Below are 24,491 nucleotides of genomic sequence, written 5' to 3'. Positions count from 1 at the left end.
TTAAAATAATTGATAAAATTTCGAGACTTCAACTGAATTCCATTTTATTTTAAATTTTTTTCTTGATGGATTCTTAAAAACAATTGTTAAAGAATAACATTTGAAGCTGTTTTTCTTGTTCATTATTTGACCTTTGCAAATCCATCTATTCGGAGTCGTACCTATCAAATTTAAAATAAATTTGATACAATTAAAATTTGAGGAGTGAAAAAATGCAGAATATATAAATTGCAATTTTTCTATTATTTTCTTTTGCAGTTTTAAAATTTATGCACAGAAAAATGACTTGGTATTTTTTGTTAAATTTTTTTAGTTAAAAATAGTTTAAATTTTGAACAATTTTGGAATCTATTTTACTTTGCTTTACCATATCTTAAAATTTGATTCTTTCCTTTTAGTATCGGAATTTTTACTGCATTTTAATTCTAAAAAAATAAAGATCCTAATTGGAAATTCAAGGTAAATAAAACTGACATCCTTAAAGAGATCAATTATTATTGGTACACACAACAACAGAAATTTACTTTAGGGGTAGGACCTTCAACCAAAATTAGTATATTGCTATACAAAGAAAAAAAAATCCTTAACAACTCTCAACAAACACTTAAGCCGCGCTTTATGTGTCGTGGAAAAGTGAAATCTGCTTAGCTTCGAGTTACTGGCATTGAATCGTCGTCACCCGCCCGCCGAAAACAGGCCCTTTAAACCACACCGCGCGTATACTGTATGTAAAGCCAGCCAGCCAGCCAGCGAGTGTGGGAAAATAGGTTAATGGGGGGTGGCGCTGGATGGAGAAGGCCGCTGCTTGCCATTCCAGCGGCAGCGCGGCGGAGGGCTGGAGGCACGAGGGAGGGAGGTGGCACAGAGCGAGACAACTGGAGCCGCAGCAGCGTGAGTGAGTGATATCAGCAAGCAGTTGATTTCCGAAAGCCGCGGCGATCGCTCTCTGCCGCTCTCATCGTCAGGGCCTCTCCCAGGGCAGCCCTCTCGCCGGCAGCGACGATGCCCGTTGTCATGGAAAATCGATCTGAATGGGTAATTAATTCCGGTGGTTTGTTTTAAGTTTCTTTAAATTGATATTTCTTGTTTTAATTTTGCAAATAAACATGGTTAGCTTTTATTTTTGTTATGTGAAAATATCAAATTTCAAATTGTAAGGTATCATGACATTTTGACGAAAGTTAAATTAACATAATTTTATTTTATTAATTTCAAGCTTACAATATTTATTTTTTCCTAAAACTCAGATATTGGCTTTTTAACCAATTTTCATAAATGGAAACTTTTGACTATGGTTTCCAACCCTAATATTAAAAAATAAATTTTTTATCAAATATTTAATTTTTGGTCCTACGTTTGATTTCAAATTAAAAATGATTAAAATAATTAACAACTTGACATGAAGTTAACTACTTGAAATATAAAAAATCCGTCAACTATTTCTCAAAAGAATCAAATTTAAAATTTCAAAACAAGGAATGTTTGTCGATCTTTAATATGTTCACAAGAATAAAAAATTAGAAAATTATTTATTATTACTTTTTATCAAATTTTTCCCCGAAAAAATCGTGCAGTAAATTCCTCAAGTTAGTAATTAAATTTGTATCGAACGGGCCCGCTGGCGGTGCTCACTCGCGGAAGGTCCGGTGTGGAGGTGCGTGATCGGCGGCCAAGAATTAATATGTATTATATGCCATCCTCTCCCTCCCGAGGTGATTGCGTTACGCTGCACGCGAATTCCACACATATAAAGCAGATGATTGTCTGCTGCATTTGCATAATTTGATTGTACTCGTTGCCCTGATTCTTTCGTTTTCGTCGGCCAGCACCGTGGGAACATTCGCGTCTCTTTAATTTCCGCGTCATTTACTTATTTTGTTTCTCAATCCTGCGCTAATTTTTTAATTTTACAGTCTAAAATCTTGTGAGTTATATTTCTTGGAATTAAATATGTTAAATATGGCTAGAAATGTTCTTTTAGCGAATTAAAAATTAAATTTAGGATTATCAAATTGGCATTTTATACAGAAATAAAGTTAAAAAATTTAAATTTATAAGGAAAGGAAAATTGGTAATTTAATTTGCTAGATTTTATTCCGTAAATTTAAATTTCTAATTTTTTCCAGTTTTAATTTTAAGAGAAGATCTTGAAAATAAAACTTTTGGACCTGAGATAAATTCTGCCCAAATTGCATTTTATATTCGAGTTTCTGATTTAATTTTCTAGTGTCTTAAAACGCTGCTCTTAAAACGAAAGCATTTAAAAATTTTACATCTTGCTGGGAACCTCGTTTTGATGTTTAAAATTAATGATGATTGATGACTAATTACCATTAAATTGTTTTATTCATTTATTTTTTGTGCGGAAACGCTGACATTTGGGTGCATGGGAACGTGGTTTAGAGCTCACGGGCCACTCGAGGTCGTGATTTACGTGGCGCGGGGCGGAGGTGTTTGTGTTTCTCTCTCGAAATCAAATGCATGTTTCGGAATTGCGGCGATCGCTGGGGGATATTCCCGGGCCTCGACGCTCGCTTAGCGAGTGAGCGAGCGAGCGGCGAGAGATGAGCAGACAGGCGGAAGAAAGCCATATCCATATTGAGGGGAAGAGGTCTAAGGCCACCGTGGGAACCTAACAAGACGCACAATCATGAGAAATGCGCCCGCCGCGCGCAATCGCTCTGCTCTCCGCATCTCGCATCTCGCCGCCGCTCACCCCAGCTAAATAAATTCTAAGTGATGTTATTCGGTGGTGAAAACGAGCCTTTTGCCCTCAAAAGCGTGTGGGAAATATATTTTTTTATCCCGTCGCTGGGTTTCGTGACAAAAAGTAGTGGTGCCGGTATAGTCTCCCTTTCAGCGCATCAATGAAAAGAGGGAGGTTGATGATCCGGATTTAATTCTCGCTGGAAAAACAACTTTTTTATAAATAAAGTTTACGGTGAGAAAGTGATGTGATGTCAATTCTCAGATTTTTGCTACAAAACAAACAGTTCCACTTCCGTTCTTGGTCCTTTTTTAAATGGTGTGGCTTCACAAATAAAACGAATATAACTGGATAGCAATTTGGAATATTGTGCTCTACCATACAATACAATTTTTTTCTTTGGAAAAAATCATTTTAAATTATTCTATAAAATCTAATCTGGAACTAGGTATACAATTAAATTTAAGATTTTTCACTTGTTTTCGACTTCTCTCGTCGGGATCTATCCAGCAGTGAGCGAATTTAGAGGACAATTTCCCTAATTTTTAAATAAATCGTGGTTTTTGAGAAATTCAAACGACACTCTTAAATTCTTAAAAAAAATTTTAATTTTTTTTCAATTTTTCAATTTTTTTTCAGCATAAAATTGTTCTAAAGTGCAAACAGTTATCCAGATTAATTAACCTCATTCTATGCCCTTCGTGAGAAAATGTTTCACTCGCTCAAATTCGTCGTGTCTCCTTGCATTTGGCGGAAAATTATCTCTCGTCTCGCATTCGTCCGCACGCTTATTTTTTTCTAGCTCTGCAGATCCAATTACACAAATTGATGTTGTCAAATAGCGGTTGAAATTGAGATCATTCGCTTTAGCTTTTTAGTCATCGCAGCCAGAGAGCGTATATACAAATTATTGTAATTGGCTTTTGATGCGTGAGAACAATGCGTCGAGCACGAGTTCGCCCTCGGCACTCTATGAAAAATCACTGACGCTCTTTTCCTTTTAAGCCAAATGCTATAATTGGTGCCATATTACGGCTTGTTTCTTTTTTTTATTATTGGCGGGCGGTATAAAATTCTTAGAAGGCCCTGCTTTCAATATTCAATGTTGTTTTATTTTTTTTAACTCTGCAGCCTCTAATAAAATAATTATATAAAATTAATTCAGACATTTAAACAATTTTACTAAAAAGAAAAACCTAATTTTGTTTCCAGGGACACTACAGTTACGCCAACTACTCGGAGCAAAGAGGTGACGACTCGTGGTCAGGGGTGACGAGCAGTGCGTCCGAGTCTCTGCCCCCGTTCAACGCCGCCGCCGCCCCCTCGCCCTCTGCCCCCTCGCACCATGCATCTGCCTACTACACGCAGGTAGGTCATTACTTTTAATTGAATTCCGTGTTTTTACGCGCGTGAATAGCAGAACAGCCAGCTGCGTTTTCACACGTGTGTTTCGTGGCTTTAAAGAGCTCCGAAAATCGGCTAGTATGAATAATTTAGCTTTGAGTCTATTTAATATGAACCCTATACTCAATGAAAAAGGTATAAATAAAAAAATAACAAAAGAATGTATAGTTGAAAAAGAATTCGCTCTTTGAAATTTTTTTGGGATGGGTTTTTTCTAGATTTTACCAGACGTCTGTTTGATTCTTTTGATTTTTGTTCAACACAATGTTAAAAAATTGATTTAAAAAAAGACTTCGATAAGAATGTATTTTTCAACAATTTAATTTTTTAAAAATGGAGTTAAATAAAATAAAATTAAAATTAGGAGAACAAATGGTTTTTTCAACCCTTAAAACAATCGCATTTTTCCAGTCCTAATTTTAGATCAAGGGAAGTTATGATTTAATTCGTTAATTAATTTAAAAATGTTAAAAACCGGCTTAATTTTTTCTGTAATCGAATAAGTCGGCCTCGAAAATATATTTTTAATTAATTTTAGAATTTTTTGACATTTTGAAAAAGGAGGAGTCGGGCCAGAACGGGGCCCAGTCAATGACAGAGTTGAGCGTGGCTGGGTCTGACCAGCAGCAGCAGGACTCTGCGTCCTCAGGCAGCAACCTGCAGCAGGATCAGCCCTCCAGCTACCCTGAAGTCCACCCGGTGGACCTTTCTAGTCCGCGTCAGTTAGATTCCATCGACTCGTACAACCGGGACCGCCGAAGTGCTGACCAGTACAAACAGAACGGATCACTCGACGCGGCCGGTGAGTCTCCACAATTTTTTTTCTTTGTTAGTTAAAATGTCGTAATTGTTGTTGCATTTTTGAAGAGTATTCTTAGTAGAGATAAGCGTTCTCAAAAAAGGTCGCCGAACCATAAGAAATAAAAGCCTATTGTAGATCGCTTACAGATGAGGGGAGACCCGTTTTTTTGTGTCTTCTTGCAGCTGAAAAGTTTGTCTATCGATTTTCGTGTTTTAATTCGCAATAAAATCGGTTCAAAACAACATTTATTGCGTTTCTATACGGTTTTAAGTCGATAGAACAACTTTTCAGCTGCAAGAAGACACCAAACAATTGGTTATTCGCAGACTGGGAAGCGATCAATGAGAGGAATTGTAGGAAAAAGACGTTTAGTGACTTTTTAAGAACGTGCATTCTTCATAGCATGATTTGTACTGTAGAAATGGATTTTTAGTCCATTTTCCCATTCGTAAATCCCACGTAATTCTATATAAATTGGTGCAACTAGATCAAAAATGTCCGGAAATGATTATTATTTGCAACACACTCAAAGTCACGCCTGGCCGTAATCAGAAATAGAATTAACACAATGCCGGCGAATTAAGAGGCCGTTCGTTTCCCCTTGCTGGCAGCGGAAGGGGGTGCGTAATTCGCGTTTAATGCACTGCGGCCCCTCTATATCGTCTGACACACATTCAAAAGTGCAAGTGTTTGCTTTGGACGCACTGCACACTAATACCTCCGTCGCGCAGACAGGTGTCAGCTGTTGTGGCCTTCCCCCCGGCTTTTATTTGTCTCATTGATAAGGGGGCGATTTCCGATGCGTCACAGATCAAAATTGAGAGAATTATCTTTAATTAATTCAACGCTTGGCAGTACTTTTGGATTCAGTTTAGAACCGGATAATTCAAAAAATATATCTTGCAATAAAAACTGCTATCTTATTTCCGAAGGATTAATTTTTTATCACAAAAAAAAATGTTTTTTAGATCTGATTAACTAAAACAAATCGTGACAAGAGTTTTTCGTATTTTAATTTAAACCTATCAATTTTGTTTTGATTTGTTTCTCGCATTGGATTAGTTGTGTATAAATTTCGTGCTGCGCAGTAAACACACTCGGTTGTTCGGTTCGGGTTCGTGGCGGCGTACATACACACATAGCAGACAGCTGAAGATGATTTATCGCGCGCCAACGTAGTGTAGCATTGTGTGAACCAAAACACATGTTCGTCATTCAGCACGCAGGCAGGCAGAGCAAGGCAGTCGACCGCCGCACGAGGGGGGTGGCTCATCCCTGAGCCGCGAGGGATGATTTGTATTGTATAGTGTATACGGCTCATCCGATGATATAGCCAAATTTTTTTCAACAAAAAGAAAGGAAAGTGAAGCAGGTTTTTTTTGCGTATGAAACTAGGAAAATAGTAGCAAATAATTAAATTTTAATTGATAAAATGCCTGGCTTTTAGGTTTTAAAATTTATATCACCGTATATGTGTACTAAATAATTTTTCTTTGATTTTTTATTTGCTACAGTTGCTAAAAACCAGTTTAAAAAATGAGATTAACGATTTTGGATCATTTTTTCGAGAGAAATTTTTTTAATTGATGTTCCTCCAGTCAAGGTTATCGGATTAGAACACAATTTTGCGACATTGAGGTTTTCATTTAATTAATTTTTTTATTTATTTGCTTTATACTTTAACACTTGAATTTATTCAATTTTTCAAATTTAATAGTTTCGATATTAATTTTCCTATGAAGCCTCGGGCCGAAAATAAAACCAGCCGGATAAAATTAAATTCGCAAGACCCCTTGTATACAATATTGAAGAAAAAATCGGACTGTTCATTTTTTTTTTCAAAAGTTTCGGACAGATTTTCATCGTTTACTTTTTTTTAACAAGTCTCTAAAGGCGGAAAGTTAGTTCTGAGACGCCTCTTCGGCTCACATTTTCCGGAAAAGCGCAGGCCCGACGACGGCCAGCCCTTAGATGCGCGCGTGGGGCGGCGCAGGCCTGGCACTGGGGGTGCTCGGGCCAACCCCTCACCACCGAGGGCGGCGGGAATTCGCGCAGGTGCTGCGGATAATTAAAAGCAAGATCGTGTGTGTTTATTCGCGGGCCGGCGAGGGTGCGATATAGTCGACAGTGCCGCCGCCGCCGAGAGAGAGAGAGAAAGAGAAAGAGAGCGAAATATGGTCCTGCTGCGTGAAGTATAGTGTGAAGCGGAGAAGGTGCATGGCCGACCGACACCTAGACCACACGAGCATGCCGTACATCGAGGCCGCCGCCGCCCTCCACGCCTCCAACCCTTACACGCCCCAGGGTACGCTACCCTCAGCCGGTATGAACGGGGTTATTCTTAATTTTGTCCGTCTGGTTAATAATCTCCTAGATAAAAAAACGTTTAAAAATGTCACGTTTCATAAAATTTACCGAAAACTTTGAGAAAAGAGGGAGTTTAGTGCTAAATTTATTTATTATTAAAGAGGGGGAAAATTGGTTTAAAAATAATTTGGTCATAAAATGTTTCTATAAAAAAGGAACAGTTGGCTGTAATTAAACTAATGAAAGTTAGAAAGTGAAATAATTGTATTTTCAAAACCCGTCACACGAAATTGGAAAAAGTCAAAAAGTGACCTTTTCGTGGGTCAAATTCGGGAATAACGCGGAAAACTCAAAACTGTTGGTTTGGTTGGTTTTCCCAGCTAGCTTTTTAGAAAAATTGGCGAACCTTGAATTTAATATTTTAGCAGGACATGTTAAAAATTTTTAATTCATGATAACTCAGAGAACTCAGATTTAAAAAAAAAATAGGATTATCGTTATAAGACAGCTAAACTTTTAAGGCATTTAAGCTAATCTTTTTTTAACATGAGAGGCTTAAAATTAAGTTCCAAATACAAGACTGAATTTTTATTGTATCACTTTTTGTGATGAATATTCAAACTCATTCAAAAATCCACTCCTTTGATTCTAATTTTGTTTGCTGGCAAAGTTAAAAAATTCCTTCCTAGAAAATAAATTATCAATTTTGGGGTGGGGGTTGAAACTCTGGTATTTTTAAACAGTCGTGGGTCTAACTTATGACAAGGATGGATTTTTTAATTAATTGACCTTGCTTCGAAAATAAAAAATATCTTTCTGTTCTTTCTGTGAAGTGTCAAATGACCTTCACGGTAAAAATCTCAAGGTGACTGTTTATTTATCATTTTTTTACTCTGGAAAAGATAAATATGAAACAAGTTTAAAAAAATCAGATATATTTTAGTTTAGTGTCCCTCCTCATTTCATCCTTAAAATAACCATCCAAGTTTGCTGAGCCTAAAACGAGTTTTCAAGTTCAAAGCTACCGCCTAAACGAGGTTGAGAAATTGATTTTTGTCTGTCAATTGAGAAGGAGCGTTAAGTGTTATACACCAGGGATGTTTTTGGTTTCACCCAACAAAGAGATACATTGAAATCGTAAGTGACATGGACAAAGAGGGTGAAATCGGATAACAAATGATGCAGTCGTGACCATGAGAATGACTTTGTTATGGTTCCAGAAGATTTTACCTGGAATCGTATAGTAATGCCGTGAGAAAATAAATTTACAAAAAGAATTACTGAAGAAATATTTTTTACAGAAATATTAGGAAAGAGGTCGTTAGTTTTATTTTTAGAACATCTCGGCTAAACAAATGGTGAGCACTGTCTTGATCCTTATGGGAAATCATGATTTATTTCGTCAGAAAGGAAATTAGCTCAAAATTCGCACACCATTGGATATAGATCGCAGAGAAAAAAATCATTGAATTTGTTGAGAAATCTGGAATTCAACTGTTTCCCAGTCCTGATTTCAACATTGCGCACATCGTAGAGAGAAAATGTTGCTAAATCAATTTAAAAAAATTAATAAGTAAATAAATTCAATTAATTTCTTGCTATAGTCAATAAAATAATGCAAAATGGTTTTCGTTCTTGGCCTGAAATGCTCTACTTTAAAAGTTTCCCTGGAGAATCTTAAAATTTTCTGAAAAATTTTATTCTGTCTGAATTGAAACAATTTTATTTTTGTTCTATTTTATCCATCAACATCTTCAAAATTACGTATTTCCTGATAAATCTTTTATTCCAAAATTACCTTGCGGCTAAAATTGGAATTTACACATCAATTCTACAATTTATTCCTTTTCCCCTCCAAATCTATCATTTGAAATGCAATCATTTATTTGTTATTTGATCATGACCAAATTAAAAAAATAATCCACAGAGATTCAAAATCGTTTTCCTGGAATCACGCACGCAATTCCCGATATCTTCCAATTGACTGACGCGAGAGAGCAAAAGCATGCAGTTGTCTGGCGTGCCTTTCAATTCTTTTTATGGCCAGCAAACTCTTATACGTTATTATTATTATATATTTGTTTATTTTGGGTCGTTCCATCATTGGGAAATTCGTGCGCGAACTGGCAAAAATAACACGCTCGCGGATACTGCTTCTTCTCGGCGGCGCGTACGAATGGTGAGAAAACAAAATGGCGTTAGCTAACAGTTGGCATTTTACTCACGGTGGTCTCGCAGATCGATAGAGATACACTTGGAGCACGCGAGCCAGCCGCCAGCCCGCCCCGACCGACCGACCGACCCATCCATCCCATCGCTCGCAGATTCAACCGCAGCCGCAAATAATAATGCACTTCAATTATACGCTTCACTCGTAGATCGCGTCCGGAACCTAACAATTCGACGATGATCCAATTTTTTCCTCGCTCCGATGGTTTCGCATTCATTTATCTCTGGCACCTGGTCGAAAATCTTGGGAAACAATATAATTCAACTGAAAACTAGATTTTTAAAGGGTATATTGCGTAGAAAATATTTTTAAAAGGAAAATGAAATCTTTGATTGAAATGTAGGAAGTCTTAAATGTTAAGTCTTAAATTCGCAGATTAAGATGCAAAATTTATGCTTACTAAAATTAAGTACTCTGTATAATAACTAATAACAATGGAAATTCTGTTTTTAATTTTTCGATACGTAAAAAACAGTTATGGACGTTCAAATCTCGAATTTAGGAGGCTTCCTATATAGCTGTCAAAATCATTTTTTAAGTATCAAATTACATAAATGTATTTTTAAAATTCATAAAGGGTAAAAATTTGGCTTTATAATGCAGCGCTACAGAGCAAAAAACTTGAAAAACTCGGAAAGCGGATAAAATTTGCAATTTTTACTTATTCTGGAAATTTTTTAATCATTGATATCCCTGAATCGAATTAACCAGCTAGCTATACATATGCAAACCCGCAAAAATTGTATAAACAGCTTCAATTTATGAAAAATAATTTAAAAACAGGGTTGCAAAAAACCCAAATTTAAAAAAATGCAGTGCAGTGGTTAAAACCTTTTTTCTTTTCAATTTTTACCATGCAGTTCCTATTAAAGCAGGCCATGTTTGCACCTCAGTTTTCAATAATTTTCTAATTATTAGCTCATGGCCTCGACTTGAAAAATTGTCAGAGAGAAATGTTTGGAGAAATTGAGGCAGTTGAAAAGAAAAAATCTGCACCGTAGAAGAAATTTTGACCACTCTGACCGCAAATTTTAGATTTTCGCCGAGGAAAAGTGGAACGATTTAATTTCTTCCGCAAGAAATTGGTGAAATTGAGTGGTAAAAACAGTTCAAAACCATTGAACAAAACCTGGGGTAAGCAAATGCAACCCTGTTGAAAAAATTAAAGCTCTTCTAAAATCCGTTCAATTTCTGCGCGCAAATTTCCCAGAGCGTTAGAAAATCTTAAATTTTTGCGCAAAAGTATAATCGCACAACATTTAATTCGTCTCGCTTAGCAGATTCCAAAATAGTCTCGTTTATTTTAATCTTACAATTTTTGCAATAAATTTTCGATTGTTGGTAATTTTTTAGTCTTGAAAAAAACTTGATATTTTCATTCGGGTCTTTTTAGACTTAAAAATTTTAACATTTTAATAAATATAAACATTTCAATAATTTTCTGAAAACAGGAATTTCCCAAAAGGTGAAATTAAATCCCTAAAACAGCCCTAATATTAAGCTATCTGTTCTTTCAGTTTCAATAAAAATGTTCAAAATTATTATTTTCTCTTGCACCTCCATTTCAAATTATTGTTTATTTATATTTTCGCTCGATTCTTCTTGTAGAATGGCAGTCCCCAGACGTCAAAGCCTATGGATATCCTCGATGTAAGCAGCAAACTCAGCCATTTTTTCAGTTTTCCACCCGCACTGTTAATTTTATTCACCACACAAAGCACCAAAATATATTATTTTGTACAAATTGTCTCGCACTTTGACACCAAACGCACACCCGGTGGACTGAGTTTTGGTAGTTTTATGCATGCTTATTTTCTTACAATTAGACAGAATAAAAAAAAATAATCGAGAGCTTGAAGTTGGTTGGTAGGCGACGCACTGCAGTTGCTGCGTTTTTGTTTTCTGCGCACAGTAGAGCTTTTATTCGCGGAGATTGAAACGATCGGCGCTGAAGTTGCTTGTTCTCGTTTTGCAGGGGCTGTTCCTTGGCCGCCACACTCGCCCCACAACCACCGCAGCTCCTACTGGGCTGACTCGGTAGAAAACACATCAGGTACGTCAACAATTTCCTAAAATAAATATTTAAAATTAATTGATTTGTTCGAATTTTTTATTTGGTGATTTAATAAAATAACTCACCAGTTGTATGAGCTCTTAGAGTTCGAAGCCGCCACCGTATACTTTTGTAAAAAAATAAGGCATTTCCGCTGCGATTTCAGACTCAATCTAGCTACTGTGCATTCTTCACTTAATTTGCTTTCTTTTGACGTGCTGAAAACCAAAATCTTTTTAACCAATCACAGTAGAATCGTGAAAAACTATTTTTTTTAAATATAAAATATTTTCCGACGTTTCTACGGCGAAGGGTTGGACTGATTTTGGTTTTCAGCACGTCAAAAGAACACATATTAAGTGAAGAATGCACAGTGGCAGGATTAAGTCTGAAATCGCAGCGGAAGTGCTTTAAAATTAAATTTATTTCGAAAGTACACGGTGGTGCCATCTGTTGGCGGCTTCGAACACTAAGGGTTTATACAACTGGTCAATTAACAAAAATTAATGCAGATGTAAATTATTATTATTTAATTTCAATAAATTTTCCGTCTCAGAATCGGGCCCTTCCATGATAATTGGCTCGCTGACGCCGCCAGACAAGATGAACGGAGAGCACCCTCACGCGTCCGGAGTGCCCAGTGCGTCCGGCACGCCAATGTCGCACCACTTCAGCCTGACGTCGATCGCCGGCCACGGCATGCAGACCCCCCCGTCGCCCATCCCCACGCCCTCCCCGCCCGTGCCCATGGAGAGATATAATAGGTGAGACCCAACAACAAATTTTTTAACCGGACTGCTATAAATCTTTTTCTCGGTGGAAATTTTATATAAAAATAAAATTATTCGGATCTCAAGTGAGGTTAGCAACGTTATTAATGCTTGCAGTTCCTTACACTTCAGACCGAAAGAGCAGCGACTGACGCGTGACGCCATGAAGCGCTACCTGAGGGAGAGGAGCGACATGGTCATCGTCATCCTGCACGCAAAAGTCGCCCAGAAGTCGTACGGAAACGAGAAGAGGTTCTTCTGTCCTCCGCCCTGCATTTACCTCTTTGGCGAGGGCTGGCGGATGAAACAGGTGAGAAAAACGTGTTTTTTTAACTAACGGATCTTTGAAAAATTAAAAAAACTATTTATTAAATACAGTTTTAGCTAGATTTAGGTTAATTTTAATTTGATCAATCCATGATATAGATCAGTTTTGACTCCGAGAAAAATTAATTAAAATACTTGGGTCTTTTCTAGGCACCATGATTTTTTTACACAATTTGAAAATTGATAAAAAAATTTCCATTTATTTAATTCCTTGTCCCTCATAAAGTTAAAGTTCTGTGCCCTTTTTTTAAACATTTGAAACTCCATTTTTTAAATAAATTAAAATTTCAGGAGCAAATGATGAAGAGTGGCGAGTCAGAGCAGAGTTCGCAGTTGTGTGCGTTCATCGGGATCGGCAACTCGGACCAGGACATGCAGCAGCTGGACCTGAACGGGAAGCAGTACTGCGCGGCCAAGACGCTGTTCATTTCAGACTCGGACAAACGGAAGCACTTCATGCTCTCAGTCAAGATGTTCTATGGCAACGGCCACGACATCGGTGTCTTTCACAGCAAACGCATCAAGGTCATTTCCAAGCCATCCAAGAAGAAACAATCGCTCAAAAACGCCGACCGTAAGTTCAATTTGTCTCTGGTTTTGTTTTCGGAAGGTGAGAATTTTCTCTGTTATTCGCAGTGTGCATAGCCAGCGGTACCAAAGTTGCTCTGTTCAACCGACTGAGATCTCAGACTGTCAGCACTAGGTATCTGCACGTGGAAAACGGAAACTTCCACGCCAGCTCAACGCAGTGGGGAGCATTCACCATTCACCTTTGTGAGTAAAATTTATAAAATAAATTGTGATGTTAAATAAATTTGGCAGATTCGGATTTTTGAGTCAAGCTGGACATTTTTTCATACCAAAATAAACCAGTTCAACGTCTACAGATTTTATTCGAAAAAAATTTGAACAAAATAGAGAATTTATAAGGTTCAGAAATTTTTTCCAAGGATCCCAGAGAAACAAATTTTCATGAAGGCTCAAAAATTTTCGTGAAAAACTATATTTTTTCTAAATGCTAAATGAAATAGTTACAAAAGATCTAAACTTTTCCAAAGTGTTCCAAATTTTTCCCGCACAAAACAAAACAATTTTTTTCACGGGTTCTGGAACTGTTCCAAACGTTTCCAAAATACTTCCCGAAGGCTGTGTAATTTTTCTTAAAAGTACCAATTCTTTCTCAAAAGTTCCAGAAATGTTCCCTGGAAAATCTTTAAATTTATCGAAAGAACTGGAATTTTTCCGAATTGTTCTTTTGAGTGCCTTTCAACAATAAACCTCCATTATTTTTATAGAAAAATTAATTATTTTTACTATTTTTTCCTGCAGTGGATGACAACGAATCCGAATCAGAGGAATTCACGGTGAAGGACGGTTACATTCACTACGGCTCGACCGTAAAGTTGGTGTGCAGCGTGACGGGCATGGCGCTGCCCAGGCTGATAATTCGCAAGGTGGACAAGCAGATGGCCCTTCTGGACGCCGACGACCCTGTCTCGCAGCTGCACAAATGTGCCTTTTACATGAAGGACACCGAGAGGATGTACCTGTGTCTGTCCCAAGAAAGGATAATCCAATTCCAAGTAAGTATTAAAAACGATATTTTTTTGTTTTTAATTTTTATTTATTTCTTTTCCAAAATTCTAGGCGACCCCGTGTCCGAAAGAGCCAAACAAGGAGATGATCAACGACGGTGCTTCGTGGACAATAATCAGCACGGACAAGGCGGAATACCAATTCTTCGAGGGGATGGGACCTGTCAGGGCGCCGGTCACGCCAGTCCCTCTCGTCTCCACCCTCCACGTAAGAGAAATTCCCCATTTTTAAAGTTGTATATTAATAAACTCCTCTTTAGTTGAACGGAGGCGGAGACGTGGCGATGCTGGAGCTCACGGGCGAGAACTTCACTCCTAATTTGAAGGTCTGGTTCGGCGACGTGGAGGCTGAGACCATGTACCGGTGTCAGGAGAGCATGTTGTGCGTCGTTCCTGAGATTTCCGCCTTCCGAGGAGAGTGGCTCTGGGTTCGACAGCCCACTCAGGTACCTAAGCAGCGGCCAAAAATTTAAGGGAAAAATTTGGGAAAAAAATCGTCAAAGTTGCGAATGTTGGCGCAAAACCCAAACAATCAATGCATTTCGTCGCGGGAAGGCGTAATTTCTAGTCAGAAACAGAATTCCGCCCAATGGTGAATTAAAAAAAACCAAACACTTTAAATTCGCGCAGATTTTGGAGGTGGAAAAGGGCGGCCAAGGGGTCTGAAAAACGCATAATTTTACGGCGAGTCTGATAAACTTTAGTTTTTTACTGTACGACCAATAGCAGCCGAGTTATTAATTTTTAAAGTCCAAATACGCGATTTGTGACATTTCAAACTTTTGTTTTCGGGGCCCAGGTGGGGCCCTATGGGCTGGATGGTGCCCATTTTGGAACCAATCGATGCCCCTCGATGGGGAATGTCCGCCCATGTGCAATTTTCCAAAATCAGACTATTTTTCGAATTTTTACGAATTTTTTGGGCCAATTTTTTTGGAAAAGTCGAAATTTTCAAGGTTGATTAACTTCAATTTATTCCATAAGTTTTAAAATTGTGTTTCAAATTAATTGATTTGAATAAAAATTGTAAATCAGTGAGTCAAATCAATCTAAATTTTCCCTTTTTGACTGTGTTTCCAGGTTCCAGTGACATTAGTGAGAAACGACGGGATTATCTACGCGACGGGGCTGACGTTCACGTACACGCCCGAGCCGGGCCCGCGGCCGCACTGCACGGCCGCGGAAGAAATCCTGCGGCCGAATTCTCACCTGGGACGGCCGCCGCCGCTGAGCATGTCCTCGTTCGAGTCGCAGGCGGCGGTGCAAGGGGGCTTGTGAAAGGGGACACTCACCGTGTTTGTATAGTGACGGAACATGTACTTAAGTGCTGGAAGAAATATCTTTTGTTTCACGCTCTAGTTTTGTGAATTTGGATAGTGTTATATTCATACATAGCTATTCTTTGATACACACACACACACAAACAAATATAATTTTATTTATTATTTTAATTAAAGCGCTATGATCCATTCAATATTGTACAGCTCTGTGATTTTCCGAAATAATGCCGCAATATTTTCGTTAATTACTCAATTTTTTGTTCCATAGTGGCCAGAGGAATAAATAAATAAAAATAAGTGGATTAAATCGAGTTCGAAATGTTCAGGGTACATTTTAATTTTAGCGCTTACGATGGAAACTGGCCATTCGACTAATTTTTAAGCTCCGGAATGAATGAAAGATGCGCGCTGTCAGTGTGAGAGAGAGCAACTTTCGGCCTGGCCGACACGAGAAATTGGATAAACCAAAGAGATTGTGAAATTTAATCGCGGATAATAAAATAATACAGTTACATCAAATTCACTAACAGCTTTGAGAATAAAAGTGCATATTGCTTAAATTCTGTTTGGCTTTCATTTGATTAAAAGAAATTACTTTCCTCAATTTCTTCAAGAAACGAAAATTTTAGATTGCAAAAAATATCCGAGGCATAATTTGAGGTTGATTTTTATGCAAAATTGAAATATTCATCAATTTAGAATTACCAACGTTTTATTACTTAATAAAAAACGAAAATCTGTCTGGAATTTTCACAAACTTTCACACAGATCAAATCTTGAAGGTTTTTCATTTTTTTAAGCTAAGCAAAAGCCTTATTTTCCGAAAATTGCCATTCACCTTAAATTTGTCTATCATTCGATCTGATTTGATAAGAATCTCATTAATTTTTCCGATGAGACACAAAAATTAAAATTTTGCTTAAAATGAGACAATTTCAACCCTCATGTTTTTTTAGAAATTAAATTTAAAAATTTCTAGGTATTTTGGGAATTAAAAGTAAATCGTTTGAATTTGATAATACGGTATATATGTATTTATTTAATTGCTTTCATCACTTCGGCCCAATGACTAAGAAAACGTAACGATAAATCGGTTTGTACTACCCTTCCGCCGTGGAGAGAACACAATAAGAATTTCGTTTAATCAACGCTTCAACGAGCCAGCTGCGTGATCAGAGCTGCGCACATCTCAAAGAACTCCATCGTGTGGTGCCCTGTTATGTTCAACGGCGCCGCTATATAATCTAAAAAAATATAAAAATGTTAATTCAGCACTTCTAGATTAATTTCTGCTACGTGGGCCAATTAAATATTAAATTCGCATACCAGAGGAGGCACTGAGTTCCTGGTCCTCGCCGCTGAGGCTCTTGAAGTCGAGCAGGTAGCTCTTGGGGTCGACCTGGTACAGCTGCAACGACATCAGCACGTAGTTGTCCTTCTGACGGTTCTTCTGGCGGACACGAACGTGGTACGGATTGATCACCTTCCATTCCTACAAGCAGAAAGGTAAAACAAAAATGGAATTAAAGAGGTTTTGGATTTATTAAATGGGTACTTACGAAGTCCAACGCCTTCATGGCTCTGTACACCTCGCCCATGATGTCATGCGGCTTGCTCTGCGATCTGATTCCTGAAAAATAAATTTCAAAATTGTTAATAATGAAAGGGAGATTACACGATAGATTTGATGGGGTCATGAATTTTCAAAATTTACTCTTAGATTTGAAATAACTTGTAATAATTATACTAACCAAGGTGCCACTTTGCCCTCTTGACCGGGGCGCGGTGCCTGTCCTGCAAGTGCGAAGTTGGTCCAAGTGAGGCGCTGCCGCTGTTGGCCAGCACCCGTTCTCGCAGAGCTACAATGTAATTAAAGTGGATTAATTTTTAATCAAATAAAAATTGCCCCCAGATATCGAAGACCCACAATTTTTTGACGCTATTTTTTCCTGTTCAAGATTTTCACAGATACATCTTAAGTGTTTATTCAGGGTAATTTTCAAATCTCGGATTTTTGACAAGATTTTGAGCATTTAACAAATTGAAAATAATATTAAATAACTGTTTATGCGGTTTTTTTACAATTAAAGCCAATTTAAAATTTCGTTAACTTTAACAAAATGCAACGTCAAGCGTTTTATATGTTTTGAGACTGAGGTTCTTTGAAATATTTGAAAATATTTATTTTAGGGTGACATAACACCGTTTCAGCTCAGAGTAATTTTGCCAAATAAAAGAGTGCTTACGGGCGATTCTCTCAGGGTGTGGCCTGGAAGGGCTCGGCGTGAATTCACTGGGGCTGAAGGAGACAGGTGGCGGGCTGCTGGCCACGTAGAAATCTTTGATTTCCGCCTTGGCCGCTTCGTCGGCGATGCGTTTGTTGTCGATCACCAGGTGGTAGGCGATGGCCAACTGGTCGTGCGGGTCGCCGTTCAGCAATGCATTGTGCACCTCCTGCTCTTTAACTTGGAATTTCTGAAAGAATGAGCAATAAGGGCACTAAATTAAAACGTTTTTAAGTTGACCAAACGGAAAATATTGCAGTGTAATTTAAAAAAAATAAATAGGAAAGCTTCATTAATCTATTGATCTAAAAATAAGCAGGCTTTCTCCAGAAATACTCATAATTCAATAATTTTTCGCGGAGTTTTCCGTATTTTTTAAAAGTTAGATGATAAAGATTGAACAGAATAATGAATTCTTTAAATCAATTCCCAAATTAAATATATTTTTAACCTAAATGATAAGTATTCAAAAAGAAAAAATTGAAACTTGTCTACCAGGAGATAAGATATTGTGGCTTAAAACGCCCTTGAAGTACATTTTCTCGAAAAATGAACCCAAAATACCCGTTGTATTAATTTCCCCGATTTATCGGCAATTTGGACACTAAAAAAATACCTCGCAAACTTCATTGATGGCTTCTAGGTCGATGAGCGACGAGTCCTGGTCAACCGTGGCAGGAAACAGGTAGGCTGGCAGCTCCTTCTGGAACCACTCGTGTTTCCTAATGAAACTTGATTATTAAAAAGCCAAACAAAAACCGCTAAATTCATACTTGATGTCCTCAATCGTGGCTCGCTTCATGGGGTCCACTTGCAGCATGTGGCACAGGAGGCCGACCACTGGCTTATTCAAATAGTCAGGAATGGGAAAAACGCCAGCTGAACACAAAGTTTTATTAATTATCTTTCGAGATTTCGAGGGAAACACCAACATTTTATCTTTCTGAAGAGATTCTGAACGTGTTCGTCGTCAAAGGGAAGAGTGCCACAGAGCAGGGCGTACAGAATCACGCCGCAAGACCAAATATCCACTTCGGGCCCTGCGTACAGCTTGCCAGATATCACCTACAAAATGAAAAAAGCTATTTACAAGATTTATTAAATTTGAATTCTTTTTTCATCAACGTTAAGAAGATTTTCAATTTGACGGATTTTGCAAGTTAAAAAAGCTTTGAAGAAATAAAATCCGAATTTGATGAAAAGGATAAATTAATTAATATTTAGGTTGTGAACTGTTTTAATTTCAATCATGAACATTTTTTAAGATTAACTCTCGTCAATCGGTAAGTTATTTTTTTTTAATCAAAATATTTATCTGAAAGCTTGTTAGTGGCTTGCATAAATTGGTTTAAATTTTCTCAGCAAATTTGCAAAACGTGGTGGAATTTTTTATTTAGAAAAATTGCTGCTTTTAAATATAAAAAACTGCAGGACAAAATAATTAGAAAAGAAATAAATTAATATTATTGAGTTTTCAGAATAAGTTATTTAAAAATTCAGAAGTTTGTAGCCTTCATTTTTAATTAACCTTAAAAACAATCAAATTTATCTCCAAATTGTCACCTCTGGTGCAGCGTAGTTAGGCGAACCGCAGCTGGTTCTGAGGAACTCGCCGTCCATCATCATGTTGCTGAGTCCAAAGTCTGCGATTTTCACGTGCTGGTTGTGGTCCAGGAGCAAATTCTCCGGCTTCAAATCTCTGTGCACGATCATGTGTCGGTGGCAGTAGTCGACTCCCGAAATGATCTGCTGGAAGAACCTGCGCGCCTCGTGCTCTTTCAGCTTTCCCTTTTTGACAATGTAGTCAAAGAGTTCACCACCAGCCACGTATTCCATGATCATGAATATGTCCGTCGGAGTGCTGATCACTTGGTACCTGACAGGAAAAATTATATTTTAACTCTCATTTAAGGAGGCATTTCGAAAAATTATTACAGTTTGATAATGTGAGGGTGTCTGAATAGTTTCAAATTTTGGATTTCCCTGCGTATTTTTCCAACCACCGAGAGACTCTTGATTTTCTGGCGGTTCAAAATCTTCACAGCCACTTTGTGCTTGGTCACTTGGTGCTCACCAACTGCAAAAATTCCAGAGACAAAAAGTTACAACAGCTTGAACTTAATGGCAATAATTTATCGATTCAGGTAGGTCGGCATTACACACTTTTGACTTTTCCAAAGGTTCCTATGCCTAGCGTTGCTCCAAGGGTGTAGTGTCCTATTTTGACGATGGGCTGGCCAGGGCCGCCGACCTCCACCTTTTCCGTGGACGAAATCATGCTCAGCTGGTCTACAGGCTTCGGCATGGTTCAATATCACTCACGCAGATCTGCAAAATTTTATGGCAAACATTTGAAAATAATGTCCATTTTGTACATTTTTTCGCTACAAACACGCAATAGAAGTGTATGGTACTACACTACACGAGGTTTGATATCGAATAATCAAGGAATTTGCATCTGACGCAACTGGCAGAGTTTCAGAAGCTCTAAAATAAATTGAGCCATTTACGAAAAATGCCAAGACAAACAATTACATGGCAATTAAATTCTGCTAACTCACACAAAAGGGAAAAAATTGCCGTCCTTCTATGGCATACCGAGCACCATAATTGTTATTTAACTTTTCTCGTCCTGTAAAAAAGACACGCATTGGTTCCAGCCGTGGACTTTGAAAAGCGCGCGAGATTTGAATTAGAATTATGCCTTGATGCGCTATTAGTGTTTGCACGATTCTGGCGCAGGACTGCGAGAATTCTCACCTGGTAAAACCTCTTTTCCTCCCACCCCTTTTGCTGCTCTGTTGGTCCAAGCAGGATATTATTTGGTTGGTGCCATCACGTCACGTACTTTTCAGTGAGCTGAGACACTCCCCCTCCAAGTTCTTCGAGCTTGGGTTCGACTTTTGGCTTCGTCGCAGTCCTTTGATCACTTTCCTTCCGTCCGACATAGTCTCACAATTGCAGACGCTACTTTGTAAGTATCACGCTCGTTTCTTCCCGAATTACCTCTATATTCGAAAATTAACGGTATCTGGAACAAACCATCACGACGTACTTCGCCCTGTGTTTACTGACGCCTTTAATTATTAATTTCTGTGTAGGTTGCGTGTGAAGCCGTAACACAACAGCAGCCAAGATGAGTTGCACCTACTCCTGCAGCAAACTGATCCTCTTCACGGTCAACCTCGTTGTCTCCGTAAGTTCATCTCATCCGCGTATATATGTAATTTCATCCGAAAATTATGCAAATCCCTAAATTGCAGATATGCAGCTTGGCCGTGCTGGTCATCTGCTCGCTGGCGCTGGCCAACATGAACCAGCTGTACAACCTGAAGAACCTGAACACGGACCTGCCGGTGCCGCTGGCTCTTTGGGCCATCATTGCCGTGGCCGGCGTCGCATTCGTGCTCTCGTTCATCGGCTGCTGCGGCGCCATCAGCGAGAACAGTTGCCTGCTCTACCTGGTAACCTCCATTACTAAGTAGTGTCAAGTTTCTCACTCAAACGTGAATTTCGCAGTTCGCCACCTTGCTGAGCATCGTACTGGTCATGCAGCTGGTCGTGATTGGCTTCGTCTACTACCAGCAAGACAACTTCAGGGCCCAGATCAACAGCGTGCTCAACTCTACGCTGCACGACTACCCCACCAGCAAGGACCCGATTGTGCGCAAGACCTGGGACACCATCCAGACTGACGTGAGTTGGAGGAATTTTTTAAATTAATTCATAAAAATATTAGAATTTGAAAAATGGGTCAGTGGTTTGAGGACAATTGATCGATTGGTATTTAAAAAATTAAAATCATATTATGAAACGCAGTTTTTGTCTACGCTATTAACCAGAGTACTCAAAAGTTAAAAAATGACGCAATCAGAGCCAATTAACCCAACTAATCTAAACTACAATAAAATTAATGAGTCACCGCATTCGCTTTCGAAACATCCCGTTTCTGTTTGTTATTTGTAATGATTTAATCAGTTCTCGTAAACATTTTCCCCGAAGGAAAAATTCTCAACAAACACTTCATTGACCGGAATAAATTTTTGTTTACAGTTCGAGTGTTGCGGCATCAACGGACCTGAAGATTGGAAGCACGTCTTCAACAACGACACCCTGCCAAACTCTTGCTGCAAGGCCATTGCTGAGGGCTCGTCTTGCCACGCCAGGAACGACGACGCTCCTCCCTACCTCAGCGGCTGCCTCGAGGTCATCAACAGCAAGCTCGACCCTGTCTTCATCAGCGTCCTCTTTGTCTGCGTTGCCGAGGTAAATTCAATATTTTTTCGGTCAAATTCGTTCATAAAATTCAAACTGTCATTTCACATTAAATTGTTTAAAGTTAAGTTATAAAGTTTTGTAAAATGGTTATTTAAAAAAAATCTAAATTCAATTCCTGCACTTTGGATTAAATTTTTTTAGCCAATAATTGCAGTTTGTAGTAAAAATTGCAATTACAAATTATCATATTGCGCCATTATTTTACACTAAAAATTAGAAAGCCTAATTAGAGGCAAGTGTACTCAAAAAATTCGCCAAAATGCTTAGATCATCCATGGTAAATTCGCTTGCCATTGCCATAATGAGCGGAAAACCAATAGTTCGGTGTCTACTTGCAGTTTAAGCGTTGTTCTATCGATTTATAATCGCGGAATTGATTTAATTGCGAATAAAAACACGCAAATTTTAGTTTACAGCGAAAATTCTTTGCTCAAAGAATCCTCAACGCGCCTGTCAACAAATTAGAGCTGTTGCTAGGCAACCGCGGGAGCTGTTGTCATGCGTGTTGCGTTAGCTAATCAGCGTTGAGGATTCTGCAAGCAAAGAATTCTCACTGCTTTCTCCAATTTGCAAGTTTACTTTCGCATTTAAAACATTTTTAATTTTTTTGGGGTTGTATTATATCGATGAATCAACTCTTAAGTTGCAAGAATGTGTCAAACAATGCGTTTTCCGCTCATCAGTAGATTGCAGAGGCATAATAATGGGGTTCTTATGGGGGCAAGAAACTGTAAAAGAGCGATTTATCTGTTCATTCCTTTTTTCTGAATAATGTCTCTACTGAAAACATAGTTACCAAACAGAAATCAATTACATAAATTTTAATTAGGATAAAAATACCTCCTTTTATAAACACAAAAATTTGACTAACAATTTTTTTTATCAATTTTTCGCAGATTTTCGGCATCATCATAGCTTGCTGCCTGTCGTCGTCCATCTCGGCGCAGTACCGTACTGTGTAAACCCCGTTTTCGCCCTCTCACTGTCGTTAGGAGCTGCCAGCTGTTTGAAACAACCACATGCCAACTTTAGATTTCTGCCATTTCAACAGAACGCGAAGGACGTAGATTTTCTCATTTGATTTCTTGATGTTTTATGCACAATAATTTGTAATAACTGGTATGCAATCTCGGTTAAACCCGGAACTAAGAATCTCCAGAAATATATAAGCAATCTCGATAGTACAGGGCTTGCCAAAATCACTTTTTGTATTTTTTATATTAATATTTTCTACGGCTGCTTTCCAAATATTGGATGATTTATTTTGGTGCACTATAATTGGCGAGCCCCCGTTAAGAACAAATTAAATACTCGTACGGTACGATTGAGCTGCTATTAATATTATACCAGAGTAACACTTAAATATATACATTTTTAAAAAATTTGCTGAGGAAAGCTTCTGGGCTTGTTGAAAACAAGAGGCTGAATAGTTCATACTTAAAAATTTTGACGCACTCGTCTCAAATAATAATTACTTTATCGTCAATTAATCATAGCATTTAATTTGTCAGACAGAGTGTAAGCTGGTGGCTGGGTTCTCTCCTCCATTCTCAATGTGTAGCCTTGTCACTCACTGATTTGATGTCTGATTTTCTTCCCTTGCAATTTCCAAAGGTGGCTGTTAGTTAGTTAAAAATACGTGAAGAAATTTAAGTACCGTTTTCAGATCTAGATGTGTTGTTTTCTGAATAGAGCTATAATGCTATATAATAATTGTAAATTATTCAAGTCAACTCGTTGCATAGAGTAAAGTTTTTGGCAATATTTATTGAATATGTGTATAGGATTGTTGAGTTGCGATGACGTCTTAATCCCAGCACTTCTGGCTTCGAGCACTGTCCAGTTAACCGACTGATTTTCTCGACACCTTGATTCAGCTTCTCAAATTCATGCTCCTACAAGAATGTTGACAAATAAATTATTCTCTAACCTAATATGTCTGCTACTTATTAAACTCTTTTTCCTCGTCATTATATTTTGGGAACAAGTAACTTTGTTAGCCATGAAAATTCATTCAGTGTGAGAGTTTTCAGTTGCATTAATCGTTTTCTTAGGTATTCCAGGTTGATACAAAATAATATAGTCGCTAATTTTCGGAGAAACGGACTTGCTTTCCAACGTCGAGGTAGGAAATTATCGAAGAGAAATAAAACAAACGGTTTGAGTGAAATGGATTGTATTTTAATTTATTTTCATTTTTCTTCTGGAAAACTATCAACCTTTCTAATTCCTCCATCTGCGATATTTTTGCTTAATTATCACGGTTATAGCCTTCTAAATGGACCATTTTAACTGGAAAACCAAATTTTCAGCCAAAAAGCCGAACAGAACTAAAAATTCTACCCAACAGCATGACTAGTAAATGGATAATAACAAAAAAATTATCAAATTACCGCAATGAAAGTTATTTTTTGAGGTTACACGCATTCTAAAAAAGTAAATTTATGCGCGAT

At 38.0% G+C, this 24,491-nt stretch overlaps 3 protein-coding genes across 8 annotated transcripts in view; 2 read left to right on the top strand and 1 right to left on the bottom strand.

Annotated features, from left to right (window-relative positions):
- Positions 1–16,035, top strand: part of Su(H) (recombining binding protein suppressor of hairless) — a 38,322-nt gene extending 22,287 nt beyond the window's left edge. For 2 of the 6 annotated variants that reach the window (XM_065493766.1, XM_065493761.1), the window contains 12 exons: positions 3,920–4,075; positions 4,673–4,913; positions 11,059–11,100; positions 11,426–11,503; positions 12,060–12,267; positions 12,391–12,583; positions 12,892–13,174; positions 13,237–13,374; positions 13,930–14,183; positions 14,248–14,403; positions 14,456–14,641; positions 15,276–16,035. In XM_065493766.1, the coding sequence (XP_065349838.1) occupies positions 4,703–4,913; positions 11,059–11,100; positions 11,426–11,503; positions 12,060–12,267; positions 12,391–12,583; positions 12,892–13,174; positions 13,237–13,374; positions 13,930–14,183; positions 14,248–14,403; positions 14,456–14,641; positions 15,276–15,473 (1,947 nt within the window). In that variant the 5' untranslated portion in view covers positions 3,920–4,075; positions 4,673–4,702 and the 3' untranslated portion in view covers positions 15,474–16,035. Of the gene's footprint in view, positions 1–885; positions 1,036–3,919; positions 4,076–4,672; positions 4,914–7,112; positions 7,237–11,058; positions 11,101–11,425; positions 11,504–12,059; positions 12,268–12,390; positions 12,584–12,891; positions 13,175–13,236; positions 13,375–13,929; positions 14,184–14,247; positions 14,404–14,455; positions 14,642–15,275 lie in introns of those variants that run through there. The other 4 variants (XM_065493764.1, XM_065493762.1, XM_065493765.1 and 1 more) reach the window with 4 other exon arrangements.
- Positions 16,036–16,480: 445 nt separating this feature from the next.
- AMPKalpha (AMP-activated protein kinase alpha subunit) lies at positions 16,481–20,461 on the bottom strand. Its single transcript, XM_065493434.1, has 12 exons — positions 20,322–20,461; positions 19,924–20,088; positions 19,696–19,837; positions 19,324–19,636; positions 18,693–18,825; positions 18,534–18,639; positions 18,377–18,482; positions 17,722–17,950; positions 17,227–17,334; positions 17,035–17,105; positions 16,802–16,967; positions 16,481–16,719 (listed from the first exon to the last, which is right to left on the bottom strand). The coding sequence occupies exons 2-12, from the start codon at positions 20,063–20,065 to the stop codon at positions 16,628–16,630; spliced, it is 1,608 nt and encodes a 535-aa protein (XP_065349506.1). The 5' UTR covers positions 20,066–20,088; positions 20,322–20,461; the 3' UTR covers positions 16,481–16,627.
- A 140-nt stretch (positions 20,462–20,601) lies between these two features.
- On the top strand, positions 20,602–23,972 carry LOC135945633 (23 kDa integral membrane protein-like). Its single transcript, XM_065493435.1, has 6 exons — positions 20,602–20,734; positions 20,862–20,956; positions 21,024–21,224; positions 21,280–21,456; positions 21,814–22,026; positions 22,935–23,972. Exons 2-6 carry the CDS (start codon positions 20,897–20,899, stop codon positions 22,998–23,000), a joined length of 717 nt encoding a protein of 238 aa, XP_065349507.1. The 5' UTR covers positions 20,602–20,734; positions 20,862–20,896; the 3' UTR covers positions 23,001–23,972.
- The last annotated feature ends 519 nt before the right edge of the window (positions 23,973–24,491 follow it).

The sequence above is a fragment of the Cloeon dipterum genome, chromosome X (genome assembly GCF_949628265.1).
Source record: "Cloeon dipterum chromosome X, ieCloDipt1.1, whole genome shotgun sequence".
In the NCBI taxonomy this organism is placed as follows: Eukaryota; Metazoa; Arthropoda; class Insecta; order Ephemeroptera; family Baetidae; genus Cloeon; species Cloeon dipterum.
This window is presented reverse-complemented; position numbering and strand designations above follow the sequence as displayed.

Bases quoted from the DNA above. Each gene is read 5' to 3' on its own strand.
- LOC135945633 (XM_065493435.1), top strand. From the start codon at position 20,897: ATGAGTTGCACCTACTCCTGCAGCAAACTGATCCTCTTCACGGTCAAC. The intron at 20,957-21,023 runs GTAAGTTCATCT...CCTAAATTGCAG, and splicing joins CGGTCAACCTCGTTGTCTCC to ATATGCAGCTTGGCCGTGCT. The intron at 22,027-22,934 runs GTAAATTCAATA...AATTTTTCGCAG, and splicing joins TCTTTGTCTGCGTTGCCGAG to ATTTTCGGCATCATCATAGC.
- AMPKalpha (XM_065493434.1), bottom strand. From the start codon at position 20,065: ATGCCGAAGCCTGTAGACCAGCTGAGCATGATTTCGTCCACGGAAAAG. The intron at 17,106-17,226 runs GTTAGTATAATT...TTTATTTTTCAG, and splicing joins GAGGGCAAAGTGGCACCTTG to GAATCAGATCGCAGAGCAAG. The intron at 16,720-16,801 runs GTATGCGAATTT...ATATTTTTTTAG, and splicing joins GGAACTCAGTGCCTCCTCTG to ATTATATAGCGGCGCCGTTG.